Source organism: Penicillium malachiteum (genome assembly GCF_028827825.1).
Source record: "Penicillium malachiteum strain IBT 17515 chromosome Unknown utg000004l:1.0-4883003.0:1.0-4884900.0, whole genome shotgun sequence".
NCBI classification, from domain to species: Eukaryota; Fungi; Ascomycota; class Eurotiomycetes; order Eurotiales; family Aspergillaceae; genus Penicillium; species Penicillium malachiteum.
This window is the reverse complement of record NW_026643097.1, coordinates 4120733-4137267: the sequence shown is the minus strand read 5'-3', so window position 1 is coordinate 4137267 and position 16535 is coordinate 4120733. Positions and strand designations below refer to the sequence as shown.

Genomic DNA, 16535 nt, shown 5'->3' with positions numbered 1-16535 from the left:
GAACGTCGATCATGCGGGCATGATCGAGTGGATTGAGTGGATCAAAGCTAGAAAATGAGGGGGAAACAAGGATCAACACATATGATGCGCCCAGAAACCTTGGAAATCTTGCAATTCACGATGTGATTTGGGACCTTCATTTAGAGGTTCTTCTCTTCTGGAGAATCTTCTCTCCAGCACAGCTCTCCAAAGCCCCGATGGCTCGATTACTCGCGCTACTGGCGCTCGCCCTTGGCTCCACCGCATATCAGCAGCACTTATCCTTTGAGGAGGCGGAACAGTTCAATAGACTCCGCAGCTCAATTCGAAATGTTGTAGTTCTTGTACAAGAGAACTTATCGTTTGACCACTATGCAGGTGGTCTTACATACAACAACAGCATCGATGGTTTAGTGAATCGCCAATACTGCAACCCGGAGAATATCTCGATCCCCGATACCTCCCGTCAAGTATGTGCAGCCAATACAGCACAGAACGTCGCGGCAGATGATCCAAACCACAGTATATCGGGGATCAATATGCAGGTTTTCGGCACATATCATCCACTGATCGAATCCGAGTCCTCAATGGACGGGTTCATCACAGAACAAAGAGTTTCATACCGGATAGAGCGTTTAGAGAATCAACAAGCACTGGATAGGCCTGAGAGACCTGTTATACATGATGAGACACGAGATATGAGGTCTGAAATGATAGAAACGTTGGAGCGCGAACGTGCGGCTGAGGTTATCGACTACTTCACCCCAGAACATATACCCGTTTTCAACGCCATCGCCAAGAACTACGTTCTATTTGATCGGTGGTTCGCCGCTGTTCCTGGGCCAACAAATCCCAACCGAGCATATTTGACTTCTGGGACATCCTATGGTCACGGTCGGAATGATTTTAGTTTCCTACTCTCGGAACTCCCACAGAGATCAATCTTTCAACAGCTATCAGAGAAAGGAATTAGCTGGACCAATTATGAAAACACAACCAGATCTTTCCCCGGCTTTTTACCGGATGCTATGTTCTACGAGTGGACCGCGAAATCGATCCACAGCAAGACTAGCATTAAGCCCATTGAGAAATTCTATGAAGATGCCGCTAATGGTGACTTACCTCGATTCACTTGGATCAATCCCGAATGCTGCAAATACATGTCCATGCATCCGCCATCACCTATAAATATGGGCGAAAATTTCGTGAAGGGTATTTATGAGGCTGTGCGAAACTCACCTCAGTGGAACGAAACACTGTTCATTTTAACATGGGATGAACATGGAGGGTTCGCGGATCATGTTCCTCCTCCAATGAATGTACCACCCGGAGACAGTCTGCCATATACGGAGAGAGCCGCTGATGGAGAAGATTACATATTCCATTTTAATCGCCTGGGAGTTCGAGTCCCAACAGTTCTTATCTCTCCATGGGTTGGAAAAGGTCTTATTCAGAATAGACCGGATGGAGAAAATGAGTTCACTCATACTTCCATTCTGAAAACTCTTTCTGAGTTGTGGGATCTGGATATCCTTACGCCAAGAGTGGAATGGTCACCTTCGTTCAAACATTTGATCACAGATGAGTTTCGGGATGACACCCCAGCATGGCTACCAGATGCGGCGGACTTTTGAACATCATATGAAAATACATCCAGCGACTTTAATCGTCTTGTGAAATATACTAGTATTTATACATTAATCTCCAGGGCTATTCTATGACAATATGGGTATTCAACAAAACTTCCTCAAAACATGAAACGAAAAAAGAAAGAAAGAAAGATAGTAAGCGGATTGCTAATGTGAGTCCTTTTTGCAAGAGGTCTGAGCAGAAGCCCTCTTACGAACGCACGAAACTGAACATCCGCGAGGTCTTGCCTCGGGTAGACTTCGAATTTTGTGTAATAGCCGAATTGCGTGTATTCACACGATCAATATCGTAGGGACTCGCCTCGTATGTCTCAGTGCGTTCCAAAGACGAACGAGAAGAGGTAGAGGCGCTGTCAACGGAAGTTCGTACTGGCTCTGCAATCTTGTTCTGCTCGGTGACCTCATTTGTCTCCTCAGCCACATTCTCCACAGGCTCCTCGACAGCTTGCTTTTCATTGGCCTTGCTAGCCAATTTGCGCATAAATTCGTCTGCCTCGGCAGCGTATTTGCACTTGCGACGGATAGCCGGGCCATAACGGTAGAAGATAAAAGGGAATGGCACACATGCGAGTGACAGGAAGGCAGGAACACAGGAGGCCCAATGGATGCCAAGGTTATCGTACATGTATGTTGTGAACAGTGGGAATCCTGCACCGAAACACGAACGAATGATCGAGTTGGCTGCGAGAACAGATGCCGCGTAGATGGTGTATGAGTCGATAAGATAATTCATAATACCGAGGAAGACGAAGACCATTCCGAAGCCGAAAGGTGCGGTGGCGATTACACAGACGATCCAGTGGATAGAAGGGTAATTTGTCCAGGCAAACCAGAAGAGACCAATTGGGATGGCAAGTCCACCCAGCATGGTTGGTGGAAGACGTGCTTCGGGTGGTGCGAACCCGTTGTGTGCCTTATGAATGCGAACATAGCGCTTGTTATCGTACATATTCAAGCCAACAGCAATCATCATTCCAGTCATCACAGCAAGGAAAGGTAAGCTACCGACACCTTCGCTCCATCCTCTAATTTCCTGGAAGACGATAGGGAAGGCATCGAATAGCATATAGAGGGTTCCGTAAACAATGGCCATATAGATGGAGAGTAATAGAACGATAGGCTCGGCGAAGAGAAGAATCCATGGGCGCTTAAGCGCAGTACCGAAAGCAGCTCCGGTAGAAACCTTTCCTCGTTCCATCTCCAGCTTGCTGCGATAGACTTTCCCAGTGATTTCCGACAAGCGCTCTGCTCTCTTGCGCAGCAGAACGGGGGCGTAGGTTTCGGGAACTACCAGCACTCCTATGATCCAGATCAACCCAGTAAATACGGCCAGGAAGCCTTGCACCCATCGCCAACCAGCGTTCTCTCCTAAGAAGCCTCCAACGACAGGGCCTAGTGTAGGACCGAGGAAGGGTGCTCCAGCGAAGAGACTAGTAGCCAAGCCACGGTTCTCAGCAGGGAAGATATCAGCAATGACACCACCGGCGTTTGTAAAAGGCGATGAGCCAAAGGATCCGGCGAAGAAACGAAGGATGATTAGAACATAGGCATGTTGAGAACCTGCTGCGCCTGCACAGAAGGCAGCGAGTGAAAAGAATGTAATCAAGAACACGATCTGACGACCGATGAGTTCACTGAGAGGAGCCCAGAGTAGAGGGCCGACTGCAAAGCCTAGGACGAACAAGCTGACACCTAGTGTAGCCACTTCTTCGCCGACGTCCAGGTCCACAAGGACTTGATCCATACCTCCTGCATATGCAGAGGAACATAGGGAAACGGCAAGTGTGGCGAATGCCACTAAGATGGTGTATGACCACTTCAGACTGGCATCGAATTCCATCGGATTGCGAGGATCATTGGGGATCCATTCGACGACATAGGGGTCATCATCGGTACCTGCTCCGGTGTAAGGATATTCGATTATTTCAGGTGTGCAAGCCCCTTGATCGGTGAGGACACGCCAGTAAGGGATGCGAGATGGACGCGGTGCTTCAACGGCAGGGCCTTTCTCTGCTGAAGACATGGCGGAGGATTTCCAGTAGACTGGAAGAGTCGTCCAAGATTGTGTATAGAAATGCTGCACCGAAATTTCAAGGTACAGAATTTTGGGGCGTCATGTTGTTTTGTAAGACCTAAAATCCCATTCTGTATGACAACGTGATGCAGATCAAACCATGTTTTTCACCCTGGAATGCACTAGCAAAATGAAAATATGAATTAGGCATTCTGATTGCTTGGTATGTCATATTTCCCCACTGGGTGGGGTGAAAGTGTCGCTCTTCCCGAGCCCGTAAAGGAGGCTCGGTTGTGGTGTCGGCAAGCCGATCGATCGCATATCCGTCCAAAACCACTGCCGCAAGCCCTGGAGCTGAAGCCTCGGCTTGCTGAGATCGTGTACTTTGTAGTACATGTACGGTACCCGCTGGTCGTATTTATGACGGACCCACCTCGGCTTTGAGTGTTGATCTTTGCCGAATGTTTATTTCCAGGATTATCTCCATGGCTCTCTTGTTTTAAATCTTTTTATATCTGCTCTATCTTAATCCAATCCAAGGTTACTGTACTCTGTTCAATGTACCATTTAGTCTTGAAGTTGAGTTTCCATTTGGCACAGGATAAGAGATTATCCGGCGATGTTCACAACTCATCACCAGTAGTCTATCGGGGAATATCGGGGTTGAACTTTTTAACCCGGTTGGATACGCGTTACCAGTAGTAATCAGTTCTTCATGGAGAACATTTGAACATAAATGGCACTATTAGGAAACAGAACATTTTGAATAATAGCACAAAGATCATGATAGAGTATCGCAATTGTAAATTCTAGAGTTGAAGCATTCAAGTTGACCTCGGCCATCTATGCCCAGCTGGGAAATGACCAGATGCACATATAATGCAAGGAGGATGATCTAGACTGGAAAGAGAACTAGCTTATGAATTTGAATGTCCGATTTTTGCATCTGCAAATCTTTACGATGAGACACATTGACCTCGGCAGCTCCAAATTATGACGCAGGCTAATCTGCCAAAGCCACCTGACACACTACTGCAGGGTTAGCACATCCAAGGCTGAAGTGGATCTTTGTGGCTCTCGGGATCGATTAGGTCATTGCAGACATTTCCTTTCTCCATTTTCGGATATTGACTCGCCAGGTGAAAGAGGACCTCGCAGTTACTTGGAGACAAGATCTGGATTGAATAATGATCATAGCAGGCGTAAGCAGGAGAAAAAGATGGAAATATCAAAGTAAACGACAATAGCTGGAATGAACCGGGGATCTTGAAACTTGAACTGGAGTCAACTGGTCGGATGCGCATCGATGTGAGAGGTGACATCTGGAGATGCTGCAAATAGCCTCACTTCCAAGGCTGATACTAGTACTTCCATCACACAACATCAATCATGATATATCACTCAATCTTGATTCAAGTTATTTTTGATTTTTTGAAAAAAGGAATACAAAGAGCGAGTCTGAAAATAGTGTAAATAAAAATATCAAAAATTTAAAAGAAAGAAAAAAGGAATTGTTTGCGTCAGAGGCTGCCTCCCTGCCCCCCGGTGTCAACTCTAGAGTCAGAGTCCGCTAACCACTAGGCTAGCTGGGTTACTTTCCTCACCCTGAAACCCAGTTACATGAAAGCCCTTACAGTATTTGCCGTGTTTGCATTCAAATTTTCACCACCACATAGACTCGTCCATATAACATTGAACTTGTTGCCCTTTGGATTTTTCAATAGTGAGATTATCATGATCCCTCTATAAGTACTAGTAATGTGATATTGAATTAGATCATCTCTATTCAAGTGTTTTATACGATTGCGGTGTACATGTTGTTTTCTGTTGCGCCTGTTTACTTCTAAGCAACAACTATAAGTGATCATCCATATTATCTTGATAGAAGCACCGTAGAAGGAAAAAGAGTCTCCACTTAGTGTGAGGCGTCCACGTCCATATGACTAGTGAGTAACTTAGTAACTTAGTGAGTTCGATCTCCCAATGGCATGTCTTCGGAGAGCCCGAGCCGAGATCACGTGATATTCACTGTGAACATAGTCGCCACGTAAAATGAATGACATTATATGTGGTATAGAGTGTGTTTGGGGATATAAAAGTGCTTATCACTCTATTTTTCATACATATGACCAATCTAGATTCAATCTAATCGTGATCTCTTTCCTTTCTGGTTCTGTTTACCTAAGAAAAATAAGAAAAGACAGCATCTCCGCGTGTTAAATAAGTGGGGACTTCAAAGGACCCACATTATGCAAGCGAAAGCGGAAATTCTCCATCATGATAGGGAAGAAAAAAAAATCTTGCCGAGCTTCTTCTTTCATTATTGAATATCATAATAGAGCTCTGTCCAGCTGCCCCTGGACATTTGTTTAAGCTTGTCTAGCTTGGTCAGGAGCAAGTCCCAAGTCGCTGTGGTCCAAAATGGCTCCCAGGAATGTCATCTCGGTGACCCCGAGCAGGGAATCCTCCTCCTATGTCTCTGGCATTGATTTTGGAACCGAGCAGAAGCAGGTCCAGGATATCAAGATGTTTGATGCCGAGCAGAATGAGGAGTCAACTGAGCCAGGTCAGCTGAAGCGTCGCCTTAAGAGTCGCCACTTGCAAATGATCGCCATTGGTATGTTCAAAACCTCTCTACTTAGATAAAGGTTTCGCAAGCTAACAGGATGCCTTAGGTGGAACTATCGGAACTGGTGAGACTTCAATGGGGGATGAATAGACTCGCGAGCAATCACTAATGCCTATTAGGTCTCTTCATTACTAGCGGAACTGCTCTCAACGAAGCCGGTCCCGCCGGCGCTCTTATCGCATACATCTTTGTCGGTACGATTGTCTTCTCTGTCATGGTCGCTCTGGGTGAAGTTGCAACCTTCATTCCTATCACCGGTGCCTTTACCTCCTACGCTGCGCGCTTGATCGATCCCAGTCTCGGTTTTGCCATGGGTTGGATCTACTGGTTTAATTGGGCTTCTACATTCGCGGTTGAATTGACGGCTACTGGAACAATTATTCAATACTGGAGGAATGATCTGAATATCGCTATCTTCATTGGTGTATTCTGGGTCTTTATTACAGCTCTGAACTTCATGCCTGTTGGCTTTTACGGCGAAGTGGAGTTTTGGTTCTCCACTATCAAGGTTGCCACAGTCATTGGATTCATTATCTTCGCTATCTGTGTCGACTGTGGTGTTGGAGACCAAGGTTACCTGGGTTTCCACTACTGGAAGGAACCTGGTGCTTTTGCTGAATACCTGGTTGATGGTGCTGTTGGTAAATTCGTTGGTTTCTGGGCTGTATTGATTCAGGCTGGTTTCTCTTACCAAGGAACTGAGCTGGTTGGTATCGCGGCCGGTGAGACTGAGAACCCCCAGAAGACGGTCCCATCTGCCATTCGCAAGACCTTCGTGCGTATCGGCCTGTTCTTCGTTTTGACCATTTTCTTCATTGGTCTGGTTGTTCCTTACGACAACGGCGATCTTCTAAACGGCACAAGCAACGCATCCTCTTCACCAATGGTTATTGCCGCCAATCTTGCTGGCATCAAGGTTCTACCTAGTCTGATCAACGCTGTCCTCTTGACTGTGGTTCTGTCAGCGGCCAACTCGAACGTGTACAGCGGTAGCCGTGTCTTGACTGGATTAGCTCTTGAAGGATTTGCGCCCAAGTTCTTCGCCCGCGTTACCAAGAAGGGTGTCCCATATATTAGTGTTGCTTTCACTGCCGCATTTGGTCTTCTCGGTTTCATGAACGTCTCTAACAACGCAGGCAAGGTTTTCAACTGGCTTGTGAACCTTTCCAGTGTCGCTGGCTTCATCACCTGGTCTTCGATCAATGCCTGCCATATTGCATTCATGCGTGCTTGCGCTGCAAAGGGTATTTCTCGTGATGATCTTCCTTATAAGGCGATCTTCCAGCCTTGGTTGTCCTGGTATGGCCTGTTCTTCAACATCCTTATCGCTCTTACTCAGGGCTTCACATCATTCATCCCTACCTTCAATACCTCCGATTTCTTTGTGGCATACATTTGTCCCATTGTTTTTGTTGTCCTCTACGCCGGACACAAGATTTGGACACGAGCTCCTTTCATTAAGCCCATCGAGGCTGATCTTGATTCCGGTCGAATTGAGTATCAGAAGGAAGTGGAGCTGCCTCAGCCGTGGTACAAGAAGGCATGGGCTTGGATCGCAAACTAGAGTGAGGATTTGAGAGATGTTCAATTTTTATTAGTTATGAGTGTAAATTAGTCTTCATGTGCGATGTAGTCATTTCTCACAGCGAACACAAATGCATAGTATTTCAGCACTCATCTTGCTATATGTAATACTCTCAGCCTTGGAACATTCAAGTTTGAGTCTATACCTGGCTTCAAGTTGAAATGACTAAGAAATTTCGACCATTTTTCAGCACTGGCAGTGGCAATGGATTCCAATATTGTTTAATTCAGTGGAAATCTTAACAAGTTAACAAACACGCACTGAGAATTATAGAAATCAAACATAGGAAATAATTCAAGTTCTATGCACTCCTGAATTGGATTGTGCCACTTCTTTTTTCTAGAATTTTGGAGATCAACATGAGCTATTTGGTTCCACTAGTATCTACAGTCTTCACAATCCACGAGTTCCTCCCAATACCGGTAATTCCATACATAAACATTTTGTACCTCACACCCACTTGAACTGTCTTGCCACCACAGATACGCCACCTACCAGGGCAGTGACACCCGTGCAAACAACTAGTGGACCAAAGCCACTACCATACGCCCCCGATGCTCGGCCCTGCCAAGTATCCGCCTTTAGTAGGACTTCACTTAGAGGACCACTAGCAACGTTGCCAATTCCACGTCCAAGTTCCATAAAAGGGAAGATGACGGTCGCATCTGCCTCTGGATTCGCGCGCTGGATTGCCTGGGCCACTCCTGACCAGGTCGAGGAATAACCACCTGCTAGGAGCCCATACGCAACACAGAAAACATAAAGAGTTGGGATTGATACAGCGAAACCCCAAATGAAAAACACTGAAAGCACAGTGCCGACAGTTAAAATGAGGATCGGAGTAGTAATGTGATACCGATCTGAAAGGAAGCCCACTAGGACGGAACTGAAGACAGATGTGAGGTTGACGAGAGTGACGGTAAGCGATGAGAGAAACTCGTTTGCGCCGAGGCTGCGGGCGTAGGTTGGGAGGTATATGGTTGGCAGGAAGAATCCTAGTGCTTCTATGGTGTTGGCAAGTTGATAGATGTTGTAAACTCTGCTGTACAAGAAACGGAAGTTGAGTCGATCATGGCGGACGGTTTTGCCTGGTGGCAGTCTCGGTCGGTGCCAGTATAGGAAAGGTGCGGCGAGAATGAAGAGACAAACTGCGGAGACTCGGAGAGTGGTCTCGATTCCGTATTTTCCAAGAAGCCATTCGATGGCGAGAGGAAATATCACGCCTGAAATACCTGACCCTGCCTGGTTCGTGAGATGAATTAGTGAGCGTTTGTCTCAGTTCAAGGAAAGCGTGCAGCTGACATACCCAAACAATACCAAACGCCAATCCTTTCCGTCTATGGAACCATTCAGACATGTATAAAATGGACGGCGTGTAGGCAAAACATCCACCGATGCCAAATCCGATACCTTGGGAGAGAATGAGATGTGTAACATTCGTGGCGAAGGAACTTAGTGCCAGTGAGAGACACATTATCACAACACCCATCGTGGACACCCAGCGTGCTAGCCGGGGAACCATTATCATCATCACGATTGCCAAAGGAGCAATTAAGTATGCCAAGCCCTATCAATATCATTAGTATGATTTCATGGAGCGAAGAGTAAATGAAACATACCATGGCACATGTCCCAATGACAGCTATATTCTCTGATCCTTTGAATGGTTCGTGTACACTATAATAATCCTGGAAAATGCCGAAAGCAAAGGCGTATCCTTCCAAGTCATCCATATTAGCGCTGAGCCCCGTCGAGATTACAAACGTTCTCCGTTCATGTATAGATGAATTACTTACCCCAGACCAGCGCCTCTAGCATGGCGGAAGCTAGTAAGAAGAGCCATGCCTGAGCCCCTCCATCGATTGGAGGCAGGTCTTCATTATCAAATTCACCATCAAAATTCTTTTCCCCGCATGAGCTTGTAGGTGAGAATGATTTGGAGCTGCTGCTATTGGTTCTTGTAGGATACTCATCAAACTCCACCAAGCATAGTGATGAATCTTTATTTTCAGTGTTTGTCGAAGTCATCTTGGCCGATAGCTTTTCGGGTTTTCGGGCTCGAGGGACGCATAGGCCCATATATAAAGGAATTTTGCAGTTTCCAACAGAGCATGAGATAAGAGAGCTGCATGAGCTTAGAATATGACGAATTAAATAGTATCCTATAGCTTCTGGTTAGCTGTATCCGCCAATATGGTCATGGCGGAACAGCATACTTGACATCCGATAGGCTGTGGATATTTTAGCAATGTGACACTGAATCCCTAGATCGACCATTTTACACGTAGGCCTTTTATGTCACCTGGGCAAAGCCTTCGGTTTATTTCATACCGCTTGTGGGGAGTAGACCTTGGAGCTAATCATCGGCAGTCTGGTCCTGGAGCAGTGACAAATCAGGTGTGATATGAAACACCCTTCCTTGTCCTGCAGCAAAAAAATCCTGTATAATTCAAGTATATCATATCCGGAACATTTGAACATGATTCAACAACCAAGTCAAGCTCTCGGAAAGATTGAAGATGTGGATACGCCGCGCAATTGTTGAGGGCTGGAAAATGGCAATGGAATGTTGATCATCGCCACTCCACAGCGCGGTCGATCCTGTCGGAGACTTTCAATTCTCCGAAAATAAGCCTTTCAATTGGCCAAAGATACAGCACAAGGGGTATCATGAGCTATCAAGCTCTTCCCTTGCTTGGCAAAATTCATAGTGGGGTAATAACACAGAAGAATTATGCCTGAGCATAGGAAGACGATCTCGAACAATGAAGGTGAACCGATTGGACTGTTATTGAATCCGTTCAAGAGATGCAGAGAAGATCTGGCAGAACAAAGCTATGTATCTGCATAGAAACAACAAACATGTGGGGAAAGCTCCTTGAGAAGAACGATGATCAGAGGCAATTATTTTCATCGTTTCGTAACTCGCTACATCATAATACACATTCTTCAAACTTGAAACTCACTCTTCAAGGCTTTCTCGAAAACTCAGATACCGGTGTATAATGGGTGCCAGTGGTCAGTGGTGTCCTCAACCTTGCGTCATTCCCTGGCCTTTACAAGTCTCTTTAATTTGTCGAGCTGGAAAGTTGGCACCCTTACCCAGGTGCCTTGACCAATGTTTTGGGAGATAACAAGTCAAGATTAGCCGGGAAATTTTAAATTTCGTCATGGAATCTAAGAGAAAGTTTGATACTGTGGCATATTTACTGCCCATATGCCTGCTTATGTACATAACTGGTGTGACAAAGAAAGAAATTGGGTGAAGCCCATAGTAGATATTGGGATCAAAAGGGTTGGGCTAACGACTAGTGAGTTAGATCGGAGTAAACTCCAAGCTACGGACTCAGAGTAGCTGACTACTAGCACTTTGCTCCGAACCTTGGGACCTAAAGCTTGAAACATTCTCAATAATGAAAAGAACCTTGGAATATCGCCTATCTCCAGATGTCGTTTTGTCAAGCAAATATGACGCAGGGGGAGATGTCCGAAATCAGCATATGCGGCAAGGTTGAGGAGAAAGATATTACTGTCTAATTAGTACGTCATGCGGCTCGAAATTTTATGTTTAATCTAATAACTTCAAAAATTTCAATGTGTCCAAACCACATAAACACGTCCCTGTCCAGGTGGTGGTTATACTTACCAAATTCGGCGAGCACCCGAGATGTGGGGAACCTTGTCTCCGCAAGTCAACAAAGCCCCCGCATCTCTCCCATTGACTTACATATGGGAGTATACCTGGAGTGAGATTTAAGAGAGAGATGAAAAGAGGGTATTTTGAGAAATATGAACGGAAATATGACAAAGAAATTTTGGTAAACTTATTTAACCCATCATGGATGATCCAGTGAGTACACGAGCGCTGCGAGTTGGACACCCCAAGAATACTAAAAGGACACCCTTCGCTTGATTAGGCTTAGCTTATACAGCTCCATACACATCTCGCTGCGCCTAATGTAATTAATCACCCACATCAATGTGGCATATCTGACCACTCCTGATCAATCTACCATCTTGCCATCCAGTTCTCCTATAGCCTAAGATTTTATGAATAAGCCTACTTTAAATGTTCTTATGATCCCTGGGCCTGTAGTATAACCAAAGTACTAGCTAGTAGTTTATTTTAGAACTTGAATCCACATAATGATCTTTCAACATACACATCAAGATAAAAAAGAAGATGGATACAACATTTTGAAGTACTTAAGACTAATATCTTCAAGTTCTCCACATACACTAGCACTAGTAGCTGGAGAAATCAAGAAGGCTATAGTAACTTAAATATCCTAAATCAACTTCCCCTTAGCTACCTAATCTCAAGCTACTGCTTCCTTTAGTTAATTACACTTTATCCATTAATAACGGCAAGGTAGAAGGTAGAGATAGACTAAGGAGTGATCAGATATGCTACATTGATGTGGGTGATTAATTACATTAGGCGCAGCGAGATGTGTATGGAGCTGTATAAGCTAAGCCTAATCAAGCGAATGGTGTCCTTTTAGTATTCTTGGGGTGTCCAACTAGCAGCGCTCGAGTACACTGTTGAAGACAACCGATTCACGGCGATGACGAAAGAGGAAGGCTGAACCACTCCACTCTTCACTAACATGGCAGGTTGAACCCCACCAACAGGAGAAGATGCGATGGAAGCTACTTTACCGCTGGAGAGTATTTCACTTTAGAAGTCCTCGTGTCCATAATTCCTGTGAGTTACACCAAACAACAGAATAATGGCTCCATCAGTTCTCATTGACCAAGCAGCCGACTCATCGGTCCCTGTTGCGACTAAGTCGCTTAATAACACGATCATCAAGGCTTCGCATCCTAATCCTTCACTGCAAGTGACAGCAGATCATAAGCTGAAGTCGGTCGATGCACCTGTGTACGCACCTGGGCGGGGTGAGGTGCTTGTTCATATCAAGGCGACCGGAATCTGCGGATCAGATATTCATTTCTGGAAAACAGGTCGGATTGGATCGTTAGTTTTTGAAGGAGATTGCATCATTGGTCATGAAGCTTCAGGAATTGTTCTGCAGTGTGGTGAAGGAGTCAGCCACTTGAAGGCTGGTAAGGAACATTCAATATATGCATTGAGTTCGAGATTCTATACTAACGATTCTATCTTAGGCGACCGAGTGGCCGTCGAACCTGGCGTACCCTGCGAAGAATGTTTTCTCTGCGACGAAGGACGTTATAACCTATGTGAAGACGTTCACTTTGCCGGTGTCTACCCTTATCACGGTACCATTCAGCGATACAAAGTCCACCCCGCCAAGTGGCTACACAAGCTTCCCGACAACGTCAGTTTCGCGGAGGGAGCTCTCCTCGAGCCTCTTTCTGTAGTGATGCATGGAGTTAAGACTGCAGGACTAAGCCTAGGCCGAGGTGTTGTCGTCTGTGGTGCTGGCCCCATTGGATTAATTGCTTTGGCTGCAGCTCGAGCCTCTGGTGCCCATCCTATTGTCATCACTGATTTGGAGCCGTCACGTCTGGCCTTTGCTAAGGACTTTGTTCCTTCTTGTATCACCTACCAGGTAGATCTTGCCAAGGATGCCCAGGGTAACGCTCAAGCTATTCGTGCTTTGTTTGGAGACTCGGAGTATGTTGCACCGGAAACAGTGCTCGAGTGTACGGGCGTGGAGAGTAGTGTTTGCACAGCTACGTATACTGCACGACGTGGCGGTACCGTGATGGTCATTGGCGTGGGAAAGGCTATCATGAACAATCTTCCATTTATGCATATTTCTTTGGCTGAGGTATGTTGGTTGAAATTTGAAGTGATGAAGTTGAACAAGTGCTAATAACTTTTAGATTGATCTACGGTTTATCAATCGCTACCGCGACACCTGGCCACCGGCCATCGCATGTCTGAGTGGCGGTATCCTGGATTTAAAGAAGCTGGTCTCTCATGTCTTCCCCCTTGAGAAGGCAGAGGATGCACTGCACCTTTGTGCTGATACTCGTAATGGGAGTATCAAGGTCTTAGTTGTTGACGAACAAGAAGCCTCTTTATAGCGACCGAATGAATTTACTCTAGACCTTATGAATACAAAACTTGAAATAATCTTTAAACGTGTTGGAAAACAGATTGCTATCAAGTATGTGTTTGGAGATGGGCTTTTGTGCCCATAATGAAAAATCTTTCATGTTTCCAGAGTAGACAAGGTACAAGTAGACGTGGAGAGTACTTGGTATATTAAATTGTAGTGGAGTACTACTAGATCGGTGGCGTTGCGTGACAGTAGATGGACTCGATAGGGACAGGATCGTTGTTAGAGTGATCGCCAGGATTCAACAATGTGTTTCTACCAGTGCAATCAGGGCCCCTATAGACGGAATGAATTAGTATACACTCTTTGCCCTTCCCAGGATCGTGGTCAACTGGTATGGATGTGGGCACTTACGTGAAAACACGGCAGTACTTCTTAACCGAAACTGTGAGGACCTCACTATAGGCAAGTTAGATCTGTGTACCAAGCGGCTATCAATTGACCTTTAATTGGAGCTGGACTTACTCTTCTGCGACCTCGTGGCAATCGTCCAATGGAACATTAATGCCCTTGCTATTGTCGGTTGTTTCAATGCCAACCTATCGGCCACGTTAGCACTTTGTAGCGCTGGATCTTCAACGTATACTCACTGTTGTCCTCTGGGCATCCTTAGTCGCAAGGACCGAGACGAGCATGAAGCTCAGGAGTGTAAGTTGCTTGATTCCATACATGATGCAAGATGCAGTCTGGATGTCAATGGAGTATGGGTATTGACCAGGGTAGTGTATGAACGGCGGTTGGCCGTGGCGCGAGAAAGCCCATTTTAAAATATCCCTTGCATTTCCAGTCAAAAAGAAGGAAAACAATTTTTTGCAGGGTTGAATGGTCTCTAGGGATCGGAATGCATGACCCTTGGTCGATTTTTCTTAGTGGCTGTAGATGACTCCGCCGATCTCACTCGTTCTTCCCCACAATTTGGCACTTCTCCCTGCCAAACCACCATGTATCCCCCTTCCAAACGGCGACGCCTCACCAACGAGGTCCAATTCCCGGAATTTGATGGAGACCCTTCCACCCTGTCATCCCCGCAGAATACCAACAATATGAATAATGAATGGCCTGTCCAAATGCAGGGCCACGCTCCTGCATATACTCCCTCCGATTCCACAGACGGCCCTTCTTTCGCCTCCCCACTCGGCACCTCCAGTTGGGCCCACGATGGGTTCTCGCATGATCCGGGGTTCCTTGCATCGCAGGAAGAGCTAAGATGCATGCTCTTCACTGTCGCCCACTCCGCCGCGCCGACACGGGCACCGAGTCCGGATGAACATGAGCAAGAAGCCGAGGGGTCGCACTACAGGGAACGATTGCAATTGCGACCGGCATTTTCAAACATACGCCGAGTTCGATACTTGAAGAATTATGTCGGACAGGTGGCGCCCTGGGTAGGTGGCTTTGTGTTGCCGTTCTTCCGGAGCTCTTGTGAATGGGATGACTGATGGATTTTCAACAATACAGCTCGACATGTTCGACTCCCAGTGTACCTTTCGCGTTCAGATACCCGCCCTCGCTCGGACTTTTCCCGCGCTACTCAATGCGGTGCTTGCAATTTCAGCCCGACAAATGGAACGGAAAGAGGGTATCCAGGATTCATTCGATAGTCTGGAATTATATCAAGAGGCTATTCGTCTCCTAAGCCCCCCTGCTACAAATGCGGGACCCCAAGGTCGTTGCTGCTTGTGTGCTACTTTGCTGCCTCGAGATGATGTCGGCGCGTGCACAGGACTGGCGGAAACATTTGGAAGGCTGTACTGCATTGTTTGAGGCCTTTGAAATACATGGCTTCAGCGGGGGCATACTACAGGCGGTGTTTTGGTGCTACGTTCGAATGGGTAAGTGATGCGAAAGCTGCGTTGCTCAATTTAGAAAGTTAACATATTTAGATGTGTGTGGTGCATTGATTTCTGATGGCACAGAAAGCACCCTTCTTCGTCCTAGTAAATGGCTTGCGCCGGATTGCCACGAAGATGATGTGGCGCGGCTATTCCAGGCCGCACAATCCCCAGACATGCATGCAAATTATGCCGTGTATCTCTGTGCAAAGACATGCGAACTGGTCTCAGACCGCACCCAGTTTATCGAACTGGGCGTACAGAATGACTGCACTGGCGAAACATTCAATCGTCGTTGGCTTCGATTATGGGATGACCTGCAACAGTGGGTTGAGGATCGGCCTTCGGAGCTATTACCAGTTCACACTAGCTCAACGAAGCCCTTCCCTCATATCCTGTTCCTACACTGGGCGGCAATCTCATCGAATCAGCTCTATCACACAGCATGTATTCTGCTTCTCAATACAATGCCCAAGGCCATTAAGCTCCGATCAGCGCCGATTGTTTCTCCATTGTGGCATGCTCGGCGAATTTGCGGTATATCTCTCGCGAATCCACACCAGGGATGTTTGAACAACGCTATACAACCACTGTGGATTGCAGGCCGACTTTTCAGCCACGTCTCAGAACATACGGTTATAATCGATATTATTCGGAAGATAGAGGCCGAGACTGGTTGGGGTGCCTGTTGGCGTATTCGCGATCTTGAGCTTGCTTGGGGGTACCAATTTTCGCGTCGTCATCGGTCCTCCACCCAGCGGCTGGCATCTACAGCGGGATGAGCATCCTTGTGG

The 16535-nt window shown here is 46.3% G+C and overlaps 7 protein-coding genes across 7 annotated transcripts; 4 read left to right on the top strand and 3 right to left on the bottom strand.

Moving 5' to 3' along the window:
* Window positions 1-197: 197 nt before the first annotated feature.
* N7483_009625 (uncharacterized protein) lies at window positions 198-1613 on the top strand (the record flags this gene model as incomplete). The annotated part of the gene is made up of 1 exon (XM_057093052.1): window positions 198-1613. One exon carries the CDS (start codon window positions 198-200, stop codon window positions 1611-1613), a length of 1416 nt encoding a protein of 471 aa, XP_056944226.1.
* Window positions 1614-1818: 205 nt separating this feature from the next.
* Window positions 1819-3651, bottom strand: N7483_009624 (MFS transporter; the record flags this gene model as incomplete). The annotated part of the gene is made up of 1 exon (XM_057093051.1): window positions 1819-3651. One exon carries the CDS (start codon window positions 3649-3651, stop codon window positions 1819-1821), a length of 1833 nt encoding a protein of 610 aa, XP_056944225.1.
* A 2412-nt stretch (window positions 3652-6063) lies between these two features.
* On the top strand, window positions 6064-7835 carry N7483_009623 (uncharacterized protein; the record flags this gene model as incomplete). Its single annotated transcript, XM_057093050.1, has 3 exons — window positions 6064-6259; window positions 6318-6335; window positions 6391-7835. 3 exons carry the CDS (start codon window positions 6064-6066, stop codon window positions 7833-7835), a joined length of 1659 nt encoding a protein of 552 aa, XP_056944224.1.
* A 471-nt stretch (window positions 7836-8306) lies between these two features.
* On the bottom strand, window positions 8307-9884 carry N7483_009622 (uncharacterized protein; the record flags this gene model as incomplete). The annotated part of the gene is made up of 4 exons (XM_057093049.1): window positions 8307-9098; window positions 9163-9423; window positions 9476-9573; window positions 9653-9884. 4 exons carry the CDS (start codon window positions 9882-9884, stop codon window positions 8307-8309), a joined length of 1383 nt encoding a protein of 460 aa, XP_056944223.1.
* Window positions 9885-12589: 2705 nt separating this feature from the next.
* Window positions 12590-13874, top strand: N7483_009621 (NAD(P)-dependent alcohol dehydrogenase; the record flags this gene model as incomplete). Its single annotated transcript, XM_057093048.1, has 3 exons — window positions 12590-12926; window positions 12987-13615; window positions 13671-13874. 3 exons carry the CDS (start codon window positions 12590-12592, stop codon window positions 13872-13874), a joined length of 1170 nt encoding a protein of 389 aa, XP_056944222.1.
* Window positions 13875-14076: 202 nt separating this feature from the next.
* Window positions 14077-14580, bottom strand: N7483_009620 (uncharacterized protein; the record flags this gene model as incomplete). Its single annotated transcript, XM_057093047.1, has 4 exons — window positions 14077-14185; window positions 14264-14308; window positions 14375-14448; window positions 14500-14580. The coding sequence occupies 4 exons, from the start codon at window positions 14578-14580 to the stop codon at window positions 14077-14079; spliced, it is 309 nt and encodes a 102-aa protein (XP_056944221.1).
* A 270-nt stretch (window positions 14581-14850) lies between these two features.
* N7483_009619 (uncharacterized protein) lies at window positions 14851-16523 on the top strand (the record flags this gene model as incomplete). The annotated part of the gene is made up of 4 exons (XM_057093046.1): window positions 14851-15294; window positions 15368-15488; window positions 15547-15741; window positions 15793-16523. 4 exons carry the CDS (start codon window positions 14851-14853, stop codon window positions 16521-16523), a joined length of 1491 nt encoding a protein of 496 aa, XP_056944220.1.
* Window positions 16524-16535: the final 12 nt, after the last annotated feature.